Source organism: Lissotriton vulgaris, chromosome 9, assembly GCF_964263255.1.
Source record: "Lissotriton vulgaris chromosome 9, aLisVul1.2, whole genome shotgun sequence".
In the NCBI taxonomy this organism is placed as follows: Eukaryota; Metazoa; Chordata; class Amphibia; order Caudata; family Salamandridae; genus Lissotriton; species Lissotriton vulgaris.
The window spans coordinates 547,277,049-547,296,216 of NC_141697.1; the positions used below are offsets into that span (position 1 = coordinate 547,277,049).

The 19,168-nt window shown below is 50.7% G+C and overlaps 1 protein-coding gene across 9 annotated transcripts in view; it reads left to right on the forward strand.

Moving 5' to 3' along the window:
* The window catches only part of DPF2 (double PHD fingers 2), a 384,345-nt gene that overhangs the window by 155,849 nt on the left and 209,328 nt on the right, over positions 1-19,168 (forward strand). For all 9 annotated transcript variants that reach the window (XM_086938040.1, XM_086938042.1, XM_086938046.1 and 6 more), the window contains one exon: positions 14,370-14,454. In XM_086938040.1, the coding sequence (XP_086794166.1) occupies positions 14,370-14,454 (85 nt within the window). The remainder of the gene's footprint in view (positions 1-14,369; positions 14,455-19,168) is intronic.

Here is a 19,168-nt window from a genome sequence, read left to right on the forward strand (position 1 = left end):
GTGTTCCCTGTTGGGGAAGGATGAATATGGAAGACGGAATCTGCCTCAGTAAAATCTTGGTGTCGCAAGGGAGGACCACTATCTGGAAAATACAAAAGAATGCCTTTAGAGAAAGCAAAAAGGGTGGTGTGTACAACAGGTAGAGAGAACCAACACTACGTTTTCAGAAAACCTATAAATCATTCACTCACCACAGATTAATCTTTTAAGGATCCAAATGAGAATAGCCTTTGAAGTTTTGAGTCTACCAGGGTAAAAGAAAATAGTCTTAAAAGTCCATTCGGACAGTGCACTGAACCCAATGTATAATGAAAAGGAAAGGAAATACCTCGTCAGTGGTTCCCAAAGTTTTGTGACCTGCGGCTATTGGCCATTGGCCGTGGCTCCCCAGTATGTTACTTTTTTTCAGCAGATCGGGGATTTATGACCTGCCTATGGAGTACCTACATTTTTCTCCCTGAAAATGACTGGGATGAAGCCAATATAATCATACGGCTTCCCTCTTGCCTGGAGGTCCAACAGTGGCAGCAGTGTGCACATTCACAGATGTTGGAGCTTCTAGGAGATTACCACTGCGAGGGTGATTAAAATACTATGGGAAAGGTGCCAGAATTAAAGTTCACCTTTTAGTAGATGCTAATGGAGACCGCTTTGATTTCAGATATAAAGGAGAGATTCGCCATCTGTAATTATACACAAATTGCAGACTTCTATCACTGGCTGAGGGGGGAGGGGCTAGGGACTCAGGCCAGAAGACAGATCTGTAGGTCAGAGATACCGACCCCAAGAGCAGGACGCAGGACTTGTGGTTTCTCAAAACTCTGGATTAACCACTCTCTCTGTCCCAATGACAAACCTGGGATGGACAGTATGAAACTTTCAGTGAGTGGCCAGGATTCTCATGAACCTTGAGATGTGGCTGGGAGTCAGCAGCATACATATGATATCATAAACCAGTGGAGCTGAGGACCACAGTGTGAGGAGTCATACAGGAGGTAAGCACCACTGGTGATAGCATGGAGTGTGGAGAAGCACCACAGACCGGTGTCATTGGATCGAGAGTGAAGTGTCACCACCACAGTTATGGGGAAATAGTCACAATGGTTGAAGAAGAGGTATGTATTAAGGAGTGTGGGAGAAAAGAGCAGAACTCTGGGGACTCCACACAGCAGACTAGTGAGTGATAATATGAATGAATGAAGGACAGATAGATGCCAACTAAGCAATCATCACAAAATACTGCCAATGGGTTCTCAGTTAGCCCTGACAGTGCCAGGCAGTGACCTAGCATGGGGAGTGAGATGCAGTCAAAGTGTTCAACCAATGCAGAGAACCATGGTAAGAATACTGTCCTTCCTCCCTTAGTTGTCACTTGCCTCCTCCATCACACCCCCCCTTTGTTGTTGCTTGCGCCCTCCCTTCCTTTGTTGGAGCTTGACCCCCCTCCCTTTGTTGTCGCCTGCCCCCTCCCTCCCTTTGTTGTCGCTTGCCCCCTCTCTTTGTTGTCGCTTGCCCCCTCTCTTTGTTGTTGCTTGCCCCCTCTCTTTGTTGTTTCTTGCCCACTCCCTCCCTTTGTTGTCACTCGCCCCTCCTTCCCTTTTTTGTAGCTTACCCCTCCCTCCCTTTGATGTTGCTTTCCCCCTCTCTCTGTTGTCGCTTGCGTCTTTTGCCCCTCCCGCTTTTGTCGCTCACCCCTCCCGCCCTCCCTCTTTTGTTTACTTGCCCCCTCCCGCCCTCCCTCTTTTGTCTCTTGCCCCCTCCCGCCCTCCCTCTTTTGTCTCTTGCCACCTCCCGCCCTCCCTCTTTTGTCTCTTGCCACCTCCGACCTCCCTCTTTTGGCTCTTGTCCCCTCCTGCAATCCCTCTTTTGTCTCTTGCCCCCTCCCTCCCTCCTTTTGTTGTTGCTTGCCCCCTCCCTCCCTTTCTTGTTGATTGCCCCCTCCCTCTGTTGTCACTTGGCTCCCTCCCTTTGTTGTCGCTTGCCCCCTTTGTTGTCGCTTGCCCCCTTTGTTGTCGCTTGCCCCCTTTGTTGTCGCTTGCCCCCTTTGTTGTCGCCTGCCCCCTTTGTTGTCGCCTGCCCCCTTTGTTGTCGCTTGCCCCCTTTGTTGTCGCTTGCCCCCTTTGTTGTCGCTTGCCCCCTTTGTTGTCGCTTGCCCCCTTTGTTGTCGCTTGCCCCCTTTGTTGTCGCTTGCCCCCTTTGTTGTCGCTTGCCCCCTTTGTTGTCGCTTGCCCCCTTTGTTGTCGCTTGCCCCCTTTGTTGTCGCTTGCCCCCTTTGTTGTCGCTTGCCCCCTTTGTTGTCGCTTGCCCCCTTTGTTGTCGCTTGCCCCCTTTGTTGCCGCTTGCCTTCTTTGTTGTCACTTGACCCCTTTTTTGTCGCTTGACCCCTTTTTTGTCGCTTGACCCCTTCGTTGACGCTTGACTCCCTTATTCCCATTGTTTCTGCTTGCCCCCTCTGTTATTGCTTGCCCCCTCCTGCCATCCCTCTGTTGTCACCTGGCCTCTTCCCCCCTCCCTCTGTTGTCACCTGGCCTCCCCCCTCCCTCTGTTGTCTCCTGGCCCCTCCTGCCCACCCTCTGTTGTCACCTGGCCCCTCCCGCCCTCCCTCTGTTGTCGCCTGGCCCCTCCCACCCTCTCTCTGTTGTCGCCTGGCCCCTCCCACCCTCCCTCTGTTGTCACCTGGCCCCTCCCACCCTCCCTCTGTTGTCACCTGGCCCCTCCCACCCTCCCTCTGTTGTCGCCTGGCCCCTCCTACCCTCCGTCTGTTGTCGTCTGGCCCTTCCCACCCTCACTCTGTTGTCACCAGGCCCCTCCCGCCCTCCCACTATTACTGCTTGCCCCCTCCTGCCCTCCCTCTGTTGCCACTTGCCCTCTCCTGCCCTCCTTTTGTTGTCGCCTTCCCCCTCCCTCCGTCCCCAGGCATCGCCCTCCCTCCCTCTCTTGTTGCCTGGCCCCTCCTGCCCTCCCTTTCTTGTGTCCTTGCCCCTCCCACCCTACCTCTCTTGTGGCCTGACCCCTCCCGCCCTCCCTCTCTTGTTGCCTGGCCCCTCCCGCCCTCCCTCTCTTGTTGCCTGGCCCCTCCCGCCCTCCCTCTCTTGTTGCCTGGCCCCTCCCGCCCTCCCTCTGTTGTCGCCTGCCCCCTCCCACCCTCCCTCTGTTGTCATCTGGCCCCTCCCACCCTCCCTCTGCTGTCGCCTGGCCCCTCCCACTCTCCCTCTGTTGTCACCTGGCCGCTCCCGTCCTCTCTCTGTTGTCACCTGCCCCTCCCGCTCTCCCTCTGTTGTCGCCTGGCTCCTCCCGCTCTCCCTCTGTTGTCACCTGCCCCTCCCGCCCTCCCTCTGTTGTCGACTGGCCCCTCCTACCTTCCCTCTGTTGTCGTCTGGCCCTTCCCACCCTCCCTCTGTTGTCGCCTGGCCCCTCCCACCCTCCCTCTGTTGTTGCCTGGCCCCTCCCACCCTCCCTCTGTTGTCATCTGGCCCCTCCCACCCTCCCTCTGCTGTCGCCTGGCCCCTCCCACTCTCCCTCTGTTGTCACCTGGCCCCTCCCTCTGTTGTCGCCTGGCCCCTCCCATCCTCTCTCTGTTGTCACCTGCCCCTCCCGCTCTCCCTCTGTTGTCGCCTGGCTCCTCCCGCTCTCCCTCTGTTGTCACCTGCCCCTCCCGCCCTCCCTCTGTTGTCGCCTGGTCCCTCCTGCCCTCCATCTGTTGTCGCCTGGCCCCTCCCGCCCTCCCTCTGTTGTCGCCTGGCCCCTCCCGCCCTGCCTCAGTTGTCCCCTGGCCCCTTCAGCCCTCCCTCTGTTTTCGCCTGGCCCATCACGCCCTCCCTATGTTGTCGCATTGCCCCTCCCGCCCTCCCTATGTTGTTGCATTGCCCCTCCTGCCCTCCCTATGTTGTCGCCTTGACCCTCTCACCCTTCCTTTGTTATCGCCTGGCATCTGTTGTCGCCTAGCCCCTCCCTCCTCCCTCTGTTGTCACCTGGCCCCTCCTACCTTCCCTCTGTTGTCGTCTGGCCCTTCCCACCCTCCCTCTGTTGTCGCCTGGCCCCTCCCACCCTCACTCTGTTGTCGCTTGGCCCCTACCATCCTCCCTCTGTTGTTGCCTGGCCCCTCCCGCCCTCCCACTGTTGCCACTTGCCCTCTCCTGCCCTCCTTTTGTTGTCGCCTTCCCCCTCCCTCCGTCCCCAGGCACCTCCCTCCCTCTCTTGTGGCCTGGCCCCTCCAGCCCTCCCTTTCTTGTGGCCTTGCCCCTCCCACCCTCCCTCCCTTGTGGCTTGGCCCCTCCCGCCCCCCCTCTCTTGTGGCCTGGCCCCTCCCGCCCTCCCTCTTTTGTGGCCTGGCCCCTCCCGCCCTCCCTCTCTTGTGGACTGGCCCCTCCCACCCTCCCACTCTTGGGGCCTGGCCCCCCCGCCCTCCCTCTCTTGGGGCCTGGCCCCTCCCGCCCTCCCTCTCTTGGGGCCTGGCCCCTCCCACCCCCCTCTTGTCGCCTGGCCCCCCCACCCTCCCTCTGTTGTCGCCTGCCCCCTCCCACCCTCCCTCTGTTGTTGCCTGGCCCCTCACAACCTCCCTCTGTTGTCGCCTGGCCCCTCCCACCCTCACTCTGTTGTCGCCTGGCCCCTCCCATCCTCCCTCTGTTGTCGCCTGGCCCCTCCCGCCCTCCCACTGTTGCTCGTTTCCCTCTCCCTATGTTGTCACTTGCACCCTCCCGCCATCCTTTTGTTGTCGCCTTCCCCCATCCGCCGGCCCCAGCCACCTCCCGCCTTCCCTCTGTTTTTGCCTGACCCCTCCCGCCCTCTCTCTGTTGTCGCCTGGCCCCCCGCCTTCGCTCTGTTCTCGCCTGGTCCTTCCCACCCTCCCTCTGTTGTCGCCTGACCCCTCCCATCCTCCCTCAGTTGATGCCTGGCCCCCCCCACCCTCCCTCTGTTGTCGCCTGGCCCCTCCCACCCTCCTGTTGACGCCTGGTCCCACCCACCCGCCCTCTGTTGTCGCCTGGCCCCACCCACCCGCCCTCTGTTGTCGCCTTGCCCCACCCACCCGCCCTCTGTTGTCGCCTTGCCCCACCCACCCGCCCTCTGTTGTCCCCTTGCCCCACCCACCCGCCCTCTGTTGTCCCCTGGCCCCTCCCGCCCTCCCTCTGTTGTCGCCTGGCTCCTTCCGCCCTCCCTCTGTTGTCGCCTGGCCCCTCCCGCCCTCCCTCTGTTGTCGCCTTCCCCTCCCGCCCTCCCTCTGTTGTTGCCTGGCTCCTCCCGACCTCCCTCTGTTGTCGCCTGCCCCTCCTGCCCTCCCTCTTTTGTCGCCTGCCCCTCCCGCCCTCCCTCTGTTGTCGCCTGGCCCCTTCAGACCTCCCTCTGTTGTCGCCTGGCCCCTCCCGACCTCCCTATGTTGTCGCATTGCCCCTCCTGCCCTCCCTATGTTGTCGCCTTGCCCCTCTCGCCCTTCCTTTGTTATCGCCTGGCATCTGTGGTCGCCTAGCCCCTCCCGCTCTCCTTCTGTTGTCGCCTAATCCCTCCCACCCTCCCTCTGTTGTCGCCTGGCCCCTCCCACCCTCACTCTGTTGTCGCTTGGCCCCTCCCATCCTCCCTCTGTTGTCACCTGGCCCCTCCCGCCCTCCCACTGTTACTTCTTGCTCCCTCCTGCCCTCCCTCTGTTGCCACTTGCCCTCTCCTGCCCTCCTTTTGTTGATGCCTTCCCCCTACCTCCGTCCCCAGGCACCTCCCTCCCTCTCTTGTGGCCTGGCCCCTCCCGCCCTCCCTTTCTTGTGGCCTTGCCCCTCCCGCCCTCCCTTTCTTGTGGCCTTGCCCCTCCCACCATCCCTCTCTTGTGGCCTGGCCCCTCCCGCCCTCCCTCTCTTGTGGCCTGGCCCCTCCCGCCCTCCCACTGTTGCTGCTTTCCCCCTCCCTCTGTTGTCACTTGCCCCCTCCCACCCTCCTTTTGTTGTCGCCTTCCCCCTCCAGCCGTCCCCAGCCACCTCCCGCCTTCCCTCTGTTGTTGCCTGGCCCCTCCCGCCCTCTCTCTGTTGTCGCCTGGCCCCTCCCGCCTTCGCTCTGTTGTCGCCTGGCCCTTCCCACCCTCCTTCTGTTGTCGCCTGACCCCTCCCATCCTCCCTCAGTTGATGCCTGCCCCTCCCACCCTCCCTCTGTTGTCGCCTGGCCCCCCCACCCTCCCTCTGTTGTCGCCCGGCCCCTCCCACCCTCCTGTTGTCGCCTGGCCTCACCCACCTGCCCTTTGTTGTCGCCTGCCCCTCATGCCTTCCCTCTGTTGTCGCCTGGCCCCTCCCGCCCTCTCTCTGTTGTCGCCTGCCAACTACCTTTATCGGGTCTTAACAGTGCAACTGGTACAGCTAGGGTAATCCGCAAGGTCCCTCTGCGCTAGCGCATCTCCCCGCACCTCAAACAGGAGGCCAGGAGTAGCCTGGAGGATTGAATACAATGCCCTGACCATTGCTTTCCGTGCCTATCAGGGTAGGGGCCCCGGCTACCCGAGGAAGAGACTTTGCCCGTACTGCCAAGAGCAGACCTTAAAATCCAATCTCTGATGCTACCTGCCAAACTGTGGAATTACTTGCCTCCCTGTTTAAGCATGCTGAACTCGGAGGAGGATTTCATAAAGGCGCTGAAAACATGGCTTTTTAGGTCGAGCCTCAGGCATTGCTTTAGCAATGCTTGTTTGGCGAGATTATAGTAATGCTTTCAAACGTGTACCCAAACTGCAGATGTGAGCCAGGCGCGTGCACATCGCCAGCCACATCGCACACCATTTGTCTGAGCCTCGGCATCAGACTTCAAAGGAATCCGCTCCTCCGCCCCCCCCTCGCCACGCAATGCCGAGAGCTTGTTTCTTTTCCTCCCTTCCCTTCTTGTATTTTTCATTCCATTCAGTTACAGTTCTTTTTTCACGTCTCCCCTCCTGCCTTCCCTTTGTCCTTTAGCCTCACATTCTCCTTTCCTTCTTCTCTTGCGCTCCTTCCCATCTTTTCTCCCTCTCTCCTTCTGTTTCCATTATACCTTCCTTCTTTAATTTGTTACATTCCCCTTTTTCTTCGCTTCTTCCCCTTCACTACCTTCCTCAATTTCTTGTCTCCACTTGTTCTCTTCCCTCACATTCCTTGTTTTCGCTTACCCCTTACCCCCTCACTCTCCCATTCTTACTTCTCTTTCATCGTCTTTCTGCCTCATTCCTCTCTATCATCCCTTCTGCCGTCCTTCCACTTCCTCTTTTCTAGCACTCCCTGCTTCTTTGCCGCCCTCACTCATTCCCTTCTCTTCTGCATTTCTTTGTATCACTCCCCTCCCCTGCTTGTCTCTCTCACACGGACACCGACAGATAGGTTTCGGCAGCACGCCCCCAGGGCTCACAGACGCTGAACCTGGCATTACATCTGGAAATGTGATTTCTGTCCAGCCGCTTACTTCGCTCCCCCCCCATCAGACTTCAAAGGAATCTGCTCCCCCGCCACGCAATGCAGAGAGCTTCTTTTATATTAAAGTGAGGGTTGAAACTTTACAAGGAGACTTGACTACTGCGCTATATGTCTCAATTTCCCTCGGCAATTCCTACTCACATACCGCTCCCCTTTGGCAATCACGAGGCCCCTCTCTATTGGAATAAAATATTGGTATGCTCCTTCATACTGTGCATCTCGCTTAGTTCCTTTCTCTTCCCCTGAATTACTCACCAGCCACGATCACTGACCCTTCAAGCTTCCCTACAGGAATCCCTTTCTTTTAATCTCTGTTGCTCCTCTCCACTTTGACTCACTGCTCCGTCCCTCATTTGCAAAATAGAACAGTGGTAAGATACGCGCAAAGGACATGGGACACATGGATGTAATGTGTGATTTACATTACCTGTGACTGTCACATGTATGTGCCTTTCCCCCCTCTCCCCGTTCTATCATTAGATGTGAAGTCCACATTGTTTTCTCAGAGTCCTCACCTCGTCCCTATGCAGCGCTCCACTTTGGTCTCCCCACGTTCGCACTCACTCTATCGTCCTCACTCCTATCTATCTATCTATCTATCTATCTATCTATCTATCTATCTATCTATCTATCTATCTATCTATCTATCTATCTATCTATCTATCGCTCTCACTCTATCGCCCTCACTCTATCAATCTATCGCCCCTCACTCTATCTATCGCCCTCACTCTATCTATCGCCCTCACTATATCTATCTATTACCCTCACTTTATCTATCACCCTCACTCTATCTATCTATCTATCTATCTATCTATCTATCTATCTATCTATCTATCTATCTATCTATCGCCCCTCACTCTATCAATCTATCTATCGCCCTTACTCTATCGCCCTCACTCTATCTATCGCCCTCACTCTATCTATCGCCCTCACTCTATCTATCACCCTCACTCTATCTATCTATCTATCTATCTATCTATCTATCTATCTATCTATCTATCTATCTATCTATCTATCTATCTATCTACTCCTCAATCTATCTATCGCCCTCACTCTATCTACCGCCCTAACGCTATCTATTGCCCTCACTCTATATATCGCCCTCACTCTATCGCCCTCACTCTATCAATCTATCTATCGCCCCTCACTCTATCAATCTATCTATCGCCCTTACTCTATCGCCCTCACTCTATCTATCTATCGCCCTCACTCTATCTATCTCCCTCACTCTATCTTTCTATCGCCCTCACTCTATCTATCGCCCTCACTCTATCTATCACCCTCACTCTATCTATCTATCTATCTGTCTATCTATCTATCTATCTATCTATCTATCTATCTATCTATCTATCTCCCTCACTCTATCGCCCTCACTCTATCTATCGTCCTCACTCTATCTACCGCCCTAATGCTATCTATTGCCCTCACTCTATCTATCGCCCTCACTCTATCTATCACCCTCATTCTATCTATCGCCCTCATTCTATCTATCGCCCTCACTCTATCTATCTATCGCCCTCACTCTATCTATCGCCCTCACTCAATCAAACTATCTATTGCCCTCACTCTATCAATTTATCACACTCACTCTATCAATATATCTATCGCCCTCACTCTATCTGTCGCCCTCACTCTATCTATCTATCGCCCTCACTCTATCAATCGCCCTCACTCTATCAATCTATCTATTGCCCTCACTCTATCAATCTATCGCCCTCACTCTATCAATATAACTATCGACCTCACTCTATCTGTCGCCCTCACTCTATCTGTCGCCCTCACTCTATCTGTCGCCCTCACTCTATCTATCGCCCTCACTCTATCTACCGCCCTAACGCTATCTATTGCCCTCACTCTATCTATTGCCCTTACTCTATCTATCGCCCTCACTCTATCGCCCTCACTCTATCTATCACCCTCATTCTATCTATCTATCACCCTCACTCTATCTATCTATCTATCTATCTATCTATCTATCTATCTATCTATCTATCTATCTCTCTCTCACTCTATCTATCGCCCTCACTCTATCTATCGTCCTCACTCTATCTACCGCCCTAACGCTATCTATTGCCCTCACTCTATCTATCACCCTCATTCTATCTATCACCCTCACTCTATCTATCTATCGTCCTCACTCTATCTATCGCCCTCACTCAATCAAACTATCTATTGCCCTCACTCTATCAATTTATCACACTCACTCTATCAATATATCTATCGCCCTCACTCTATCTGTCGCCCTCACTCTATCTATCGCCCTCACTCTATCTATCGCCCTCACTCTATCTATCGCCCTCACTCTATCAATCTATCTATTGCCCTCACTCTATCAATCTATCGCCCTCACTCTATCAATATATCTATCGCCCTCACTCTATCTGTCGCCCTCACTCGTTCTGTCGCCCTCACTCTATCTGTCGCCCTCACTCTATCTGTCGCCCTCACTCTATCTATCGCCCTCACTCTATCTACCGCCCTAACGCTATCTATTGCCCTCACTCTATCTATCGCCCTTACTCTATCGCCCTCACTCTATCTATCACCCTCATTCTATCTATCTATCACCCTCACTCTTATCTATCTATCGCCCTCACTCTATCTATCGCCCTCACTCTATCAATCTATCTATTGCCCTCACTCTATCAATCTATCGCCCTCACTCTTATCTGTCGCCCTCACTCTTATCTGTCGCCCTCACTCTTATCTGTCGGGCGTGCAAGCTTCCCTCACACACAGCACGGGAGTGCAAGCGTCTCAGGTCACACATATGGCAGGGTTACAGGGTACATCACAAGCACGAGCAGCGTAAACCCTCTACTCACTCACAGAGCAGGCAGAGCCCTGGCAGTGCAAGCTTCTCTCACACACAGCACGGACAGTCAACATCGTGAAAGAGCTCTCCAACCCCAACGCCGGAAACGACATCACCCCTTCGCAAGACCTCTGCAACTCCCTCGCTTCCTACTTCCACAACAAGATCGCTGAGATACACGACAGCTTCAGCACTCAACCGACGCACGCCACGACCGCAGGACCTCCACCCACCACCACCCTCCGCGCCTGGACCCCGGTCAACACCGAAGACACCGTCCACACGATGAACTCCGTCCACTCCGGATCTCCAACCGACCCCTGCCCTCACCACGTCTTCAACAAAGCCGACGCTGTCATCGCACCCCACCTGCGGGACATCATCAACACCTCATTCGACACCGCCACCTTCCCCGAGAGCTGGAAGCACGCCGAACTCAGCGCTCTACTGAAGAAACCCACAGCAGACCCCACCGAACTCAAGAATTACCGCCCCATCTCGCTCCTCCCGTTTCCTGCCAAAGTCATCGAGAAGACCGTCAACAAACAGCTGGCCACCTTCCTCGAGACGAATGGATCCCTCGACCCATCGCAGTCCGGTTTCCGTGCCAACCACAGCACCGAGACCGCCCTCATCGCCGCCACCGACGACATCCGAGCCCTGATGGACAACGGGGAAACAGCGGCCCTCATCCTCCTAGACCTCTCCGCGGCTTTCGACACAGTCTGCCACCGCACCCTAGTGCAGCGCCTCAGCAACGTCGGAATCCAGGAGAAGGCGCTGGAATGGATCGTCTCCTTTCTCGACGGAAGAACACAAAGAGTCCGCCTACCACCGTACAAGTCAGAGGCCACCAAAGTCATCTGCGGCGTCCCTCAAGGATCCTCACTGAGCCCGACTCTCTTCAACGTCTACATGAGCCCCCTCGCGGCCATCGCACGCCAACACAACCTCAACATAATCTCCTACGCCGACGACACCCAGCTGATCCTCTCCCTGACCAACGACCCCGCCGCCGCCAGAGCCAACCTGCACGAAGGAATGAGAGAGGTAGCCGAGTGGATGACGATGAGCCGCCTGAAGCTGAACACAGATAAGACGGAGGTCCTCATCCTGGGCTGCTCGCCCTCCGCCTGGGACGACTCCTGGTGGCCCACCGCCCTGGGCACCGCACCCAAACCGACGGACCACGCACGCAACCTGGGTTTCATCTTGGACTCCTCCCTCTCCATGACCAGGCAAGTCAACGCTGTCTCCTCGTCATGCTTCAACATCCTGCGCATGCTGCGGAAGATCTTCCGGTGGATCCCCACAGAGACCAGGAAGACCGTCACCCAGGCCCTCGTCACCAGCCGACTGGACTACGGCAACGCACTCTACGCCGGAACCACCGCCAAGATCCAGAAGAGGCTCCAGCGCATCCAGAACGCCTCAGCCAGACTCATCCTCGACATCCCACGACACAGCCACATCTCCGGACACCTAAGAGACCTGCACTGGCTCCCGGTCAACAAGAGAATCACCTTCCGCCTCCTTACCCACGCACACAAAGCTCTCCACGACCAAGGCCCGAACTACCTCAACAACCGAATCAACTTCTACGCTCCCAAACGCCACCTCCGTTCCGCCAGCCACGCCCTCGCCGCCGTCCCACGCATCCGCAGAGCCACTACAGGAGGAAGATCCTTCTCCTACCTGGCCGCCAAGACCTGGAACTCCCTCCCGGCCGACCTGCGCCTGACCCAAGACCACCTCTCCTTCAGGAAGAAGCTCAAGACCTGGCTGTTCGAGCAGTAGCGGCACCCCCCCCCCCCCCAGCGCCTCGAGACCCTACGGGTAGGTAGCGCGCTATATAAATGTCTTTGATTGATTGATTGATTGATTGATCTGTCGCCCTCACTCTATCTGTCGCCCTCACTCTATCTATCGCCCTCACTCTATCTATCGCCCTCACTATATCTATCTATTACCCTCACTTTATCTATCGCCCTCACTCTATCTATCTATCTATCTATCTCTCTATATCTATCTATCTATCTATCTATCTATCTATCTATCTATCTATCTATCTATCTATCTATCTATCTATCTATCTCCCTCACTCTATCGCCCTCCCTCTATCTATCTATCTCCCTCACTCTATCGCCCTCACTCACTCTATCTATCGCCCTCACTCTATCTATCGCCCTCACTCTATCTATCGCCCTCACTCTATCGCCCTCACTCTATCGATCGCCATCACTCTACCTATTGCCCTCAATCTTATCTATTGCCCTCACTCTTATCTATTGCCCTCACTCTATCGCCCTCACTCTATCTGTCTTATCTATCGCCCTCACTCTATCTGTCTATCTATCGCCCTCACTCTATCTATCTATTGCCCTCCCTCTGTCTATCGCCCTCCCTCTATCTATCGCCCTCCCTCTATCTATCGCCCTCCCTCTATCTATTTATCGCCCTCCCTCTATCTATCGCCCTCCCTCTATCTATCTATCGCACTCATCTATCGCATCACCACAGCATCACTCAGCACCACCACAGCATCACTCAGGGGCACCACAACATCACTATGCTCTACCACAGCATCACTGAACGCCACAGCATCACTCGTCGCCACCACATCATCAATCGTCGCCACCACAACATCCCTCGTCGCCACCACAGCATCAATCTGTGCAACCATTCAACAACAACTGGTTCAAATATGTTCTATCTATGTTTCAAGCTTTATTACAAATGTCACAAAAAGATGTTAATATTTCACTTCTGTTCTTGGGTTTTCGTCACAATAAAATACACTGAACATAATCTTCACAAAAGTTATTTACAAAAGTTTAAGCTATTGCCATTATAAATTACAATAATTTTTATTCAAGGATTCATTATAAAAAAAATTAAAAGCCATTGTTATTTGTAATATCAATACATCTAAGTCATGTAAATACAACACATATTGCATTACAAATGCTTTAGGTGTCACATTTGCGGAAGTTATAACTATTGGCATTGTAAATGACAAAGCTATTAATTAAGCTATTTTCAAAACCAACACATAAATACAAAATTTGTCATTTAGAATACCAATAGCTCAAACAATTGTAATGCGAGACCTATTGCATTGCAAATGCTTGTTGAGCAAAGTTATTAGGTGGTCGGGTCTTACTTCTCTGTTGTTTGCCGTGCTAGCGGCATGACACCTCGCCCGAGGTTACAGTGCGCTTTATAACTACTCTTTACTCACTTATTACTTGCTTGCCTCTGTTGCTGCTTTGCTCCGTTGCTGCTTGCCTCTGTTGCTGCTTGCCTCTGTTGCGGCTTGCCTCTTTTGCAGCTTGCCTCTCTTGTGGCATACCTCCGGTTGCTGCTTTTCTCCTGTTGCTTCTTACCTCTGTTGTTGCGTGCCTCCGCTATCCTCCCTCCATTGTTGCTTTAACCCCCCACCCAGCCCCTCAGCCTCTCTCCTGGTTTTCGTTGGTCCTCACTCCATTTTTAATTGGCTTACTCCCTCCGTTTTGCAGCCCACCTACCCCCGCAATAACTACAAAAGCACTGTCACATGGACACCCTTAGCTGCATCATAGCACCATTTTCCCCAAACCCCTTTTAACCATGTTGCCTTCTTCCCCCGCCCTCCACCCACTCTCCCTCCAGTGATATGATGTAGACGTCACAGCACTTCTTTTTTCCCAACCTCCTTTTCCCCTCGCCCTTAAAAGCAGTAAACAAAACATTCCAAATATGTAGCTAGCTGGTGTTTTTTTTGTTCTTTTATTTTTTTACATTTTAACCGTATTGCGCTGCTGTAAAACATGGCTAAAACATAGACAAAGGCAATACCTTGTATAGGCGACACCTATTGACTTTGCCCATTGCTTGTTCATATAGTTAAAAATAAATTCCATTGCTGTGATGCTGTTCAGAATGCGATTCACTAGAAGTGTTTCTGTCAGTCAAAGGCACAACTTCCTTAACAATTTTTTAAACCATCGCCAGAAAAACATGTTCTTTCATGTAATAAACTGCGACTTCTGCTCCTCTGCTAATATGCCCTTTTTAAAATTCGACTTGCACTGATAGCAGAGCTTTACCTGCGCAACGTTTTCTTTCAAAGTCTCACAGTCTGCCATTTTCTTTCTTTATAGGGCAAAGGTTTAGCCAGTGCCAGGAAAAAGCTGGATGCAGCAGCAGCAGCACTTGAAGATCGTGATAAACCCTACGCCTGTGACAGTGAGTGGTCATCATTGTGTGTTTCCTATTACCCCATTGATGGGGGTCCATTTCAATCCTTTGCACACACACACCCATAACACTTATTTCTTGACTATTGACTTTTGTAGGCTTAGTTCAAAAAGATGCGAGCGTTAAAATGTCATTCTTGTTAAGGGTAATTACTTTGTGCCTGACACACAGGCTAAGGGAACCAGAGGGTGGTTAAGGTAAGAACACTGATATGAGTCAGTAGAATGTAACAAGGTCGTGACAATGAAGAAACATGATTCCAAAGAGCATTTTGTTGGTGAGGGGGGGTGTCAGTCTGGGTGAAGATGAAGTCTCACCAACGACTATAATAGTAAGTGTTTAATCATTTTGCAAGGTCAGGAAGTTGTGAGGGTATTAGAGATTGTCTGACAGGTGACTGGAAGAGAGAAAAAGGAAACTAATGAGAGTACGATTATACAAAGTGGGAAAACATGGTATGCGATGGATGGTGGACAGACATAAGATATAGAAAAGGAACTGATCTAGTGTGGAAAAGTAGGTTTAGCAAAGGAATTCTGTGAATTTGAAGAGAGCCTACTAAAGCGTGGTGTTGGCTAACTGTTATGAGACCTTCTAAAAATTGGCAGAGACAGTTGAGTAGAGGAAAATTGCCATGTAGATGGAAAGCCTTCAAGTAGCTCAAAAGAAGGGGGAAAAATCAAAATAACACAAGGGAGATAAAAGGTTTCTTTGTGATGAAAGGGTGGTAGGAGCGGTAGGTACATAGCTACAGCTGGTAAGCACTAAAAGCAATTAGATGAAGAGGTTGTCTCTTGGATCTGGGGAAGGATGAATGATAGACAAAGGAGGCTTGAGTTTGCCTCGCTTTGTGAGGTCTTTTCTTTGGAGGTTCTGGGCAATCCTTGGTTACTGGGCAGTATCCCTAGTTGCTGCTGTTTTTTACCACCAGTGTTCCAGGGCCACCCATACAATTGCTGGTGAACTGTATAACCAAGTTACTCTCCTTAGGCCTCTTTCTGTCCAGTGGTAGCAAACTTGAGCGTTCAAGGTTTACATTGGGAGGTGAAAACTCAGAGATAGCATGACGCATAAAAATACGCACAATAAACTCTGTGTTAGTCAGAGCTATTAGTACTCAAAAGAATATGGCTTTATTTATAGGTAGGTAAAACATTGCAATTAAGGCATACAGAAAAAATAGAAGGTGCTGCCACCTTCTGCGCACATGATTTCTGGAAGTAAATTCATGGTATTCATACCATAGATGATACCTTTTTTTCTTCTTCTAATAGTGTGGGTCACCAAGGTAAAAGTTATACTATGGGGGTGCACATTTGGGTATTCTTGGTAGACTTCAGCTTTTTTTACTCCATTTCCATCAGTGAGGCAGAGGTGTCAAACATAAAGTAACAATGCCGCAATTTGGAACTACACACGCTGGAACAGTGATTAAATCCTGGTCACAATATTAGTTTACGGTACCTAATGCAGCAGACAATTAGTTTTGGTGCTCAATTAAACTTGGCTACCTAGAGCCAGATGTTGGAAATCAGCTGTCTGATGATCTTCAGTACTGGACATAGTCACTGGATTGGGAGATCAGTTACATCACAACTTGTCTAGTGTTTGCCTTCTCATCCTTTTAGATCCATCAGCGGTGTTCAGCACAGTGGACCCCACTCTCTTCCTCAAGACCCTGAAGCTTAGAATGGGCCTCAGAGGGACAATAGTAAGCAGGTTCCCCTCCTTACTGAACCGCCTGTCCCAGTTCTTAAAATTGGTGTATTACTCTTTGGTAACATAAACAGTGACCTGTAGTGTATCCCAAAGCTCCACTCAGTTCTATTCTTCCATTATGTGAAATTACTCGAGATGCAACACCACCCTAAAGCTACATCAATAAATGGATGACACCAAACTGCATCTAAAAGTGTCCTCCGTACAAGACTTACCCTACACAAGTTTAGAAATGGAATTCATTCATGGATGGACTTGCACTGCCTGAAACTCCTGGCTTTTCTCCTTCTCTTCCCCCAAACCACCTCCAAAATTGGTTCACCTCTGCTCACTGAGCTATCCTTGATGGGGCTAAACTCAGCACAGAGCACCAGTCAAATCTCTGTTTCATGCTGGACTCCTCTAACTTTGACAGCACAATTAAACTAAATGGCACAATCTGGCAACTTCCACCTCCGCCTGCTTAAGAAAATCAAACACCCTCTCTCTTCTGATCACCTAAGACAAACAGCCCACTTCCTGATCGTCTCAAGAATTAACACAGGCAATGCCATTGTAGCAGATATTCCGACATGAGCATTTGTCTCCACTCAAGCCATATTCCACTCCACTGCCAGACTAATCTAAGAGAAATACTTTTTCCCCCTATTAATTCCCGATTCTGAGGCACCTCTGCTGACTTCCAATTGAGGCAAGGATCATGTTCAAAATAGGATGCATCACCTCAATCATCAATCAATATATTCTTTATTCGATTTTAAAAATAAAATCATAAAAGAGAAAAACAGTATAAAACAGAGCACACAATCGGTATCAAGCCCCTCCTTTATCCCAATTAAGAGCTAAAGTTTTAAGGGACAGATTTGAAGCTGGTTGGTGTTATAACCCAATCCTTCATGCACGATTTCATAGGGTACACTTTGTGGGACTCCTAATAGCCCCCTTAAAATTTTATTTTCTGCTATTTGAATTGGGGCTACAGGGCCATAACCCCAAATTCCACACCCATAGCTGGCTTTTGGGGTGCACTTGGCCTTGTAAGATTCCAAGGCTATTTTTTTGTGGGTGTGCCCAAGCCGACATGAGAAATCACCTATTCTAAACATAGCTCTATTAAAAGCCATCACATATGGGTTATGAGTAATACCAATGAAGGCCAGAATCAAACTGAACCCCTAGATAACAAAACTCATCCACCTAACTAATATGATGACCATCTACTATAAATTTCATAGTTTTCATTTTAAGTGGGCCAAACTTCATGCCGTGTGATTTCGAAAAAATTGGTGGAGAGGTCAAGACTGTTCCTAAAATTGATAAAAAGATTAAGAGGTCTTTGTAGTCTCTTGGCTGTCCGAGCAGTTAAAACAGAATCATCTGCATAAAGCAGATCCGGAAATTGAACAGCCGCCCACTTTGGGTACATCAAGTATGGGTCAGTCTGTGCTAGTTCTACATGATTAATAAAAAAATGAATAAAAAAGGTGCTAAAATACAACCCTGACAGACCCATGCTGCAGTTTAAAGTTCTTTGTGCATTCACCATATATGACACAAGCTGAAAGGTCATTTTGTAAGTCATACAGAAAATTAATTAATGGGGGCTCTACTCGGATGCGTCTCCTACAAACCCATTTTTTGGAACTCTCCCACTAGACCCAAGATGCAGCTTTATCATTCTGTCTTTCAGGAAATGCCTCAAGACTCACCTCTTCAAATCTTAATCTCTGTGGAAAATTATCAAGTTTCTTAGTGGCCCGCAAGGAACAGACATCTGAGTACATTATATTACTTGTTTTTTTAGCTGCATTACTGTTGTTAAACTCCCCATGTTACTCTCACTCCACCTCCCCTTCCTGCCTTCTCCACCCTCTTCTCCCTCCCCCTTTTGGTTGATTGTTAACGGTACATGAGATGTAAATACATTAAATGCCTTTGCCACCCATTTTTAGCATGCATGTTTTTACCGCGAATATTCCTTTACAACGCATGCCAATACCACACATTGTTTTTCGATTTGAAAACAATGTATTTGTGGGGGGAGACCCCCCCAACTCACCTTAAATGCGTGGTATTGGCATGCATTGTAAATGCATATTCACAGTAAATATATGTGCACTATGAAAATGCGTGGTAAAGGCACACGAGGTAAAAACCTAATTGTAAAGGCTGTTTCCTCTTTTGGTTCACCCCCTTTTTGCTGATGCAAACTGTTAGGGTCTCTGTAAAGCGCTTTGATACCTGTCCGATGAGATGATGCTGTATACACATTTCAAATAAATACTCCTGCAGGTATATTGGATACAAGTTGTAGATGGTATACCAACAGTAAATTGCAGGTTTCTGTAGGAGGGTATCTCTGTTTATAGTCATAATCTTGTGAATAGTCCCGCCCATGTGCTTGGACCCCGGAGCAATTGAAATAGTCTCTTAAGTTGTCTTCTACTGCAGTCCTGCATAGACACTTAAGAGAAAATCAAAGACAAATAATGCAGCCTAAAACTACAAGGCTACATTGGCCAGCACTTCATCTCGAAGTGAAAAAGATAGCCAAATAATATTAAATTTTACACACTTTGTAAAGTTCCACACCTAGAGAAACTCCCCTTCACAAAAATCCTTTGTCATGAGAGGAAGGGTTGGACAGACAAGCCCCATAGGCTGCCATTATGTGTCTGGAAAGGGGATACCGTGCCTTTAAGAGCCAAAGGCCTTTTTCTTCCAGTTTTTTTTCCGGCTCCTGCTAGCAGGACCCTGGAGCATTGAGCTCTACCTTTTTGGGTATATCTTCAATTTTTGGAGCTTTTCCAGTGATTTGAGTGTTTCACTCGACGTCTGGGGTCTTCTTCTTCCAGTTGCTGTCTTTTTTTTTTACCAGTTTTGCCACCTCTATATTGTCAACATGCCAGCTTTATTCGACAAGTGCCCTGAGTGTGGTAGGAAGAAGGCTAAATCTGACCCCCACAGAGTGTGCATACTCTGT